General features: G+C 41.5%; 1 protein-coding gene across 1 annotated transcript; it reads left to right on the top strand.

Annotated features, from left to right (window-relative positions):
• The first annotated feature begins 6,746 nt into the window (after positions 1-6,746).
• On the top strand, positions 6,747-8,587 carry LOC111322741 (uncharacterized). Its single transcript, XM_022925906.2, has one exon. It carries the CDS (start codon positions 6,936-6,938, stop codon positions 7,779-7,781), a length of 846 nt encoding a protein of 281 aa, XP_022781641.1. The 5' UTR covers positions 6,747-6,935; the 3' UTR covers positions 7,782-8,587.

The following is an 8,587-nucleotide window of genomic DNA, read 5'->3' on the forward strand; positions in this document are numbered from 1 at the left end:
CGCACCAAAGGCCTTTCGAATTTGCGGTTTCGGTATGCCTACTTGTCCAACCTCTCGTCAAAACACCGACTACAGTTACCCTACGTTGAACTTCATATCGTCTTATGCCTCCTTTTGGTCACGCATGCTCTGTTTATACTACTTGCTTCTTTAGATAAGATCGAAAATGTCGTAAGTCATCCCCATACCTTACTTCGTGCTTAACTGCGAAAAAACAATAATTTCGGGCGGCCAAAAGCGAAGAAAAAGTAGCATCGAAGTCGCATACTTTTATCCAGTCTTTCTAATTGGATAGAATTTTCCAGTAGAGTGTCCTTGAGAAATTGGATTTACAACGTTGCAACTGAAGCCTTTGAGGTTGAGCGGAAAGAAAGTTGCTCTTTGGCGGATTCTTTTCGAAGGGGGGTAAGTGATGATGTTAATGAGATAATTGCAAACGTCGGTGGGATCGGCATCAGAAGTCCATAATTCGCATTGAGGGTGTATTGTGAACGCGTTCAATGTATTTTGAGTTTCCCATTTCTGCTATTGCAAGGGTTAAAAGTTAGTTGAAAAATCTACAGGTAGGGGTGACGGAAGCGACTATTCTCGATTTTCCACTGAATTCAATTTGAATGATTCCATTCTGTGGTTCAAACTGTTTGGCCTTTAAAAAAGTCTGCAGTTTGAAATGGGTAAATGAGATTACCGACCGAGTTCCTTCTCGGTAATGTGCCAAGCACGAAAAGCATTCGAAGGTAAACAGAAGAAGAGATAACACAAGAAATAAAAAAACCAGCTAGTTGCTTTCACGATTGCTATTTTCGGTGAGTATACGCGAGGAAAATGTGTGTTGCGTCAATTTTTACAATAACGTGGTGCATGTGCCAGTTTTTAGAAATTCTGACCTCAGCTGTCCTTTTCATGAGGGTCTGATCTAAAAATTTATTGGGGGGGGGGGGGGGTAAACTCAAGTTAAAGAAAAAAAATTGGAAAAAGAAAAGAAGTTCTTGCATAATATAGCCAATCTAAACCAATGAAAATTGCAAGAAAAGTTAATTTTAGATATTTCCTATTGAAGAGTAACTTGCGTTGCTGTCGTTGCAAGAATTTTGGTGACAGGCAAGGAGTAAAAATACCCCAAGGTCTGGCATACAGGTAGATGGGAGAGGGGTCCCCTCCCCTCCCCTCCCCTCCCCTTGATCCGTCACTGACGCTTGCCAAGTACCCCATCACATACAGGTAGATGCAAGCAGTTTCTCTGTCGCTATCAAGAACGTGCACTTTCAAAGAGGGCTTAAGCCTGGTAAATGAGTTCTATGATGCACAACTTCAGTTTGTGAGCTAACAATGCAAACTGCATGGAGTGGAGGAGGAAAGAACAAAAGTGCAAGGTGCACGAACCGCAAATCTTTCCGTTCGTCGCAAAAACCAAGTGACTGAGTCTCTTAAACTGGAAACCGCACATGCCTTATGTTCAGAATTTCGTGGACGGGTTTGAATAAACTGCTTAAAAGCCAATTATAGTTTAATCTCGTGCTTGATATAAGTTATTTAACGAGGTTGTGACCTAATCATCGCTCTTCTAAGGTTCTCTCACTCGACCGTTGAAATTCCTATGGTTACAGAAGATGCGGATTCTGAACAGAACAGAGTTTTATTCAAGTTAATTCTTTATAATGAACTTTTCCTTTGGACGATGTTGTAACCTTTTCCAGTTTTAAGTCTTAGTTAGAACATGCAGTATCAGCGAAGATCTGTGTAGAAATTTTCGTGACTTCCGGTGGTTTTACCCGAACTGACCACAAGTTGTTCCACGCTTAAATAGTTGAAGGGGAGTTCCCATTCTTATCTCTTGTTTTTTACCTATAAAAATACTAGGAAGAACAATTTTTTCCTCTTTGAAGCTATCAAAAAGAGGTGCGCGATCATAAGTCGGTTTACTTCGTGGCTGAGGTATCAGTGTGTGGTTGATTCGAGATACACACTGAAAGGAATCGCCGAGGGCCAATCGGACTCTGTCAGTGATCCAACTACTTACAAGATCACAGCGAAGGGATAAAATTTGGGGCGTATATCTTATTTTACGCTTATTAGATTGTAAAAAAATCCCTCCTTTTTTCATTTAGTTTTGGCCTTCGAGACATTTATCCAAAAAAGTGCAACTGTACTTGGACATTTTGGTTGAGAGATTCTGCGTACAGAAAAATTCATCCGGGTTCGAGGCAAGATTGACGAGAGGTGTGTAGACTGGTGACCGAATCAGACCTAGAACCCAGACCTCGAAACTCAGTGATTAAAGCTCAAATATAGTAAGACTAGTTGCAGTATATTCGTGACTGAACTTCCGTTTCCTTTGCGTTTCCTATGTTTTAATGATTATAACAAGTTTATTCGGTTTGGATGTTTAAGTAAACAACCAAAAGGTGCTTATCCTGTTGGTGCTTGGCGTGGGATCAAATAGACAAAAGCAATCGGCTTTACTAAAAAGGGCGGTGTTCTTGCAAAAGAAGAAAACTTATAATCTTTTTGTGAAATTCGAAGATGAGCTATTACAAAGTGGAATGGCCATCGGTAAGGGTGACAAGGAAAAAGTCGATCCTTATATTTCTCTTTGATAGTTCTTTGGGGAAGAGACAGTCAGGGTCTGTGACTGATATTGTTTTTATCTGACCCCTGGAAAATCGACTGTGCGATTAGGGGACAGAGACGAAAGGAGAAGGGTAAAATGATGGCAACGGAGGCGTCATTAAGTGTGCTTTTAAATGTCCAGTCTGCCCACTGTCCTTAACGTAGTGGGTTGGCTTAATGCTTAACCTAAACGTACACCGCCAAGATTTTTCAGTGAAGGTTGTCCTTTCCATAGCCATAGTGACTCCATCTTGTTTTTGTAATGATGTTTCTTAACTGATGTTTGAGGAAAGCTAAATTATCAGGGTCTAAGTATACTGATGTGGAGCATCCGAGACATGTCGACATGCAGAGCAATTCGAGCTCTTACTAAACCCTCCTGGATCTCACTGCACTTGAACTAGCTGTGATTCAGAGAGGAGAGTCCCGACCCAGGGAATTAGTCAAATAATTGCAATGCAGTTGGGTCAAAAATGAGGAGAATGCAGGGCCAAAACCACATCAAACCAACAATCACCATAAGAACCACACAAAAACAAACAGGTCTTCTTACAGGGGAAACGAAAACGAAGAAGGTTAAAAAAACAAACAAACAAACAACTGGAAGGGGTCAACCGAAATGCAGTGAGGTAAATAAGGTCACGATGGAAAGAAACAGAATTAGGAACTCAGCATTGGTAGGAGAGAGGGAAGACTGTGGATGCTCTATGCCGCATAGAGAGGCGAAGGGATAAGAACATTTGAAAGCTGCACGAAATTAGCGAAGGCATGGGGCCCGGATGGCTATATCCAATTACGTGTATTGAGCTTAATAAGGCGCTTTTGATCAGTTTCCGTTACATCTGACAGGCACTAAGACAATTTTTTCAAGGCTAAGCAAATAATCTATTGACTTAAAGTTCTCCGATCAAATTAAAGAGATATACGATTCCTCTTGGCTTCACCATGGTGGCCGATCATCCCCAGGAAGACGATGACCTGTTGATCTGTCTATTCTGGCTTGTGACCTAAAGGATAACCGTGACTGGGCGAAAAGATATAAATAGGTTTTAACACCAGAGTAGCTTGTGCTGTTTTAAAGTACATTCCGGTCAAAGGAAATCTCTACGGCACATTCCAAAGAGGGTTACCTACCATTTAAACCCACAATTTTTATTATCATTCGACTAAGCTGAACGAAAACGCTGTTGCACATGTAAGCAAGATAGGACAAGATAGAACAGAACCCGGACGTTTAGTAGTTTTTTCCTTCAGGGCTCGAACAAAAGTGAAAGAAATGAAACTCCTTTCGCTTTCTCTTCATCCTGGAACCTTGGACTTCATTTTATCGCCCAGAGTGATCCTAATCTGGTTGTGCGAAAACTCTGGCAGCTTTAATAAAGGGAAGCTCAGTTGAGATCATGATCATGTGAGATATGGGAAGATTTCTGATCTGTCTGGGTTTTACTCTGCTGAAACTGCTAAATAAAGAATATAAAGGCTGATGGTTTCTAAAGAAACTGTTTGGGGCTGCGTCGGTGGGGGTAACGAAATAATTTGGATATATCAACAAAGTTGAAATGGTAAATTGGCCACCGTAACGATTACAAAAGCTGACGTTTCGAGCGTTAGCCCTTCGTCGGAGCGAATAGAGGAATTGTGGGTTGTGTGTACTTTTAAAGGCTGAAAATGGAGCTATGTTATTGGTGGGAACATGGCAACGAGAAAAACACGAATAAATTAGTGGAATGAAAAGCGTTCGTTGATCCCTGTGGGATTTAGACTGCCGGTTTGAAAGATGAGCTTTTGTTCAAGAGTTTTACGGTTTTCCGTGCTACCTAAGTGTAAGGAAAGACCGCAGATTGCCATATGTTGCTTAGAATGATTATGTAAATTAAAACGTCTAGCGACTGGTTTCGATGTGTCCTTGTCATTGCTCTCCACGTCGCGAAGGTGTTCTCGGAATCGGTCACCTAGTCTTCTGCCTGTTTCGCTGATGTAAATCTTTTTGCAATAAGTGCAAGCAGAGTTAGTACTATTAACTCTGGTGCAAGTTATGCAATATATTACATTGGCGGAGGTGCACGTGAAGTGATCGGTGATCTTAATGGATCGTTTGGGTCCCCATATTTTATCGGTTTTGTGAATGAAAGGACACGTTTTGCATCGTGCACGAGCGCTTTTAAAAGTGCCTGGTTGGTCATTAGTCTGAAAAGAACTTCTGACCAAAAAATTGCCTGTTTTTGTCGCGTTTGAATGAAATCAGCGGAGGCTGCTTTGACGTCAAAGTTTCAATTGAAGGCAACGGTTTATGCACCAGTGTGTATTACAAGCCTACAGACTCGCATAATTACTTGTTATTTTCGTCTTCGCATCCATCTCACGTTAAGAATTCCATTCCTTTTTCTCAGTTTCTAAGACTTCGTCGTTTTTGTAGTGATGACTCTGATTTCCACCACAAATCAGAGTCAATGTGCCAGTTTTTCGATAAACGTGGTTACCCTGTTTCTGTCGTTCAAGCGGGTTACCACCGCGCCCAACTTATTGATCGACATTCAGCACTACAAACGTCTCAAAAGGAAGATTCCACCGCATTCCATTCACTCTCACGTTTCACCCTCACAACCACTCAGTTAAATCCATCATTCTTAAAATCTTTAAATTACTTCAAAACGATCCAGAGACAAGCACTATCTTTTCGCAGTTGGTGATGTCATTGTGACTTTGGGGAGAATTAACTTGCTAAGCAGGACCTACAACTAAATGTGGATACGCCATGACCCCTTTGAGGTGAAACTTCTGATCATCAGTTAAAATAACCCTGTGACTACTAAGTAGAGGCGTTTCAAAAAGCATTTCTTTCAGGAACTTGAAGGAAGATCGTAAAGTCCCACTTATGCCCTCAGCTCGGTAACCCGTGGGAAGTGTTGGTGCACCCACGCCCCTCGGCCTCGGCCCGGCATACGGGTCCCGGCGCCGGTTTGAGAATACTTGGCTCAGCTGAAATACTGCCCACTCGTAAAAGGGGAAATATTTTTTTAATTAATCAGCGTAAACTGTGACTGCTCCGTAATTGATAAAATACTGATTTTGCCGTTTATAACCCGGCCTCTTTATTAGCGTTTGCATACCGAAATATTTGCTATTCCTTATCGCATCTAATGCGTTGAATTTCTTTCACAAGTAAAAAAACATACGATCGAAAGGCGAGACGAAGGTTTCCAATTTCATTATCATAACCATTGAAGTAAACCTACTTGAAAAAATAATCTTGACTTTATTCGTTTGCACTGAGTGATTTTTCTTTTTTCCCTGTGGTACAGTGATTATTTTTTTTTCTTCGGCTCAACTGCTGTTGTTACACCGCTAGTATTGGAGGTCCTAGGACAGATGTTTTTACTATTTCTTCGTCGTGGTATCTGCGCTATTTTCCTTCGCCAGGGGTGTGTTGCGTGTAATTGAACAGGAAGTAATCGACCTTTTATTTTTCAGTGCCCACCCTGACCTCAGAGCTTCCCGAATAATTTCCGGTGTTGAAGATTCCGAACTGCTTTGTAATCGGTTCATTCAGTTCGGCGCGGGCGTGAGTCCTAACACAGCCTTAAGTGTGAATTGAACAAATATGCTAATAGTATTAGACTGATGAAAAACAGACCATACACCAAGAACAAGAAAAACTACTACTGTTTTCGCAGAGAATTTCAGGGATCATCACCTTTTTTCCACCCGCAAACTCGAGTTGATATCATTTCTTGTCTAGGAGGTATTTTTGACCAAACATAAATAAATCGTCCGATTTCAACATCATAAATCCATTTAGCGTTTCTGGGACAAACCGGTCCGACTGTTATTTTGTTACGAGGACATGTTATTTCTCTTTTTAACTCAATGATCCCGCCTCCTGGGTTGTGTTTATCGTTCACTGTTGTTTGAGGTTTTACTCTTTTGTTGTTTTCATTTGAAATATATTTGATAGGTGCCGATAAATATTTATACAAAGCAGAACTAAGAATGTATTAGCGAAACGCGACTTTAAGCTCTCTGCCAAGCTGGATTATCTCAATCTGTGTAATCTGCTAGGAGGCATTCCTTTGAATTAAGCAAACTTTGTGATCTAACATTGCGATAAAAGCATCCTTTCAGACTGATTCTACAAGGTGGCCCTTCAAAATCTCTCATGCCCCCTATCACGCCCAGCCGTGAAAGGTTTAATTTATCTTCTCCATTTACAGTGTGGCCGACAACGAGCCATCTGATTGGTCGTTTGTCACCCCACCTAACTCCGTGTCAATCCCATCTTGTCAAGCAAAGCACATTTCGTGTGTCTTGTTGGAGCTGTTCGAATCATGCAAGCAACACAAAACAATCTGGGTTTATTTCGCGTTTTCAAACCAACGATTCTTTTCCACGCACCTCCGCTGCCGACTCTACAACAGATCTTTCGTCCACCCGAGCTTGGAAATTCGCCATCGCTTTGGAAGCAGCCAGTAGGACCGCTTGGCTTTGCTGCTGCTTTTACTACAACGCCTCCACCCCCTGTTAATGTCCAAGCGTCTCCGATGAGTTTTGATTCTCAGGCTGTCATTCCTTCTCTTTGTGTCGTGCCACAAAATTCTGATCAACCGACCAAACATTTTAAATCCGGTGCGTCCGTCCTACAACTGCTGGAGGAATCGGTCGAAAAATCGAACGCTTGTGTCCCAAACTTGAATGGAAAAGGAAGAAAGAAGAAATACCCTTGCCCGTTATGCGACATACGATGCAGCAACAACGGACAGCTTCAAGGTCACTTAAGAATTCACACTGGAGAAAAGCCTTTTCAATGTACTTTTGATGGCTGCGATAGACGATTCGCTCGCAACGAGGAATTGACGCGCCACAAACGCATTCACACCGGTGTTCGGCCTCACAAGTGCGAAATATGCAATAAGGCGTTTGGACGAAAAGATCATTTGAGCAAACATCAAAAGACACATCTACAAAATTCCGAGAAAAAAGTATTTACGTGTGTTGTGTTAGGTTGCGGTCAAAAATACAGTCGCTCTGATGCCTTAACAAGACACCAGTGGACTGCTCATTCTCTGACAAAGGCTACTTCTCGGGCAATCAAACGCCTGCCGCGTGATCAGCATCTTTTAAAGGCTATGAATCCATGTTCAGTCTCGGCCAATGGTGCGTGGTTGAGCTCGTAAGACACCGACTAACTAACCGTCCGGCCTTGATCTGATTTGTTTATTGTGACATAACAGTGAAATATTAATGGGTCTCCCGAGAAACGTCAGAAACTCATAAGCACGTCCGCAGACAGTCAGAGTGGGAGACCGAAAAAACAAGCACGAGTTGCAACTGTTTCGTCAGCAAAATTGTTTTATTATGGAAGCTAAAGTACATTAAAGGTGCTATCATCGCCTTGTTGCATTTATTACACGCTTTCATGGTGGTATTGAGGCTTGGGAGCGCGACCTTATCTGTGAAATTTAATATCCTTCGGACAAGTCTCAATTCACCACTTGATGCCCTGGGGTTTTTTTTTATCAAAACGCCGGCTGGCTTTGACATGCGAAGATGTGGTGAAACATTTTGTAAACATCGAAACAAATAACAGTTACAGCGAGTTTTGAGAAAGTCTTGAGTGTTGTGAATGCTCTTTCTCTCTATAGATGTTTATTTACTATAACAGAACAATTTCACTCAAATTTGCAAATCAGGCATGCTCAAAGTCAATTAAGAATTCTATTAAGAAAAGTGTTAGCTAACGTGTTCATTAGCAAATAACAATAGACTTGTTATCTTTTGCAATCTATTGTGCCACTTAACGCCATTTTCCCCCACAATTTTATTATTTGTCAGTCAATGAAAGAAAAACAACCGCATTTGACAAAATGACGCCCGTCCGAAACACACAATGGATTTTCCGTGGGAAAAATCATAGACAAAAGAATCATTTAATGACGATCGCCTGTACTCGTAAAAAGTTAATAAAAGTAAGGAATGAAAA

The sequence above is a fragment of the Stylophora pistillata genome, chromosome 1, assembly GCF_964205215.1.
Source record: "Stylophora pistillata chromosome 1, jaStyPist1.2, whole genome shotgun sequence".
NCBI lineage: Eukaryota > Metazoa > Cnidaria > Anthozoa > Scleractinia > Pocilloporidae > Stylophora > Stylophora pistillata.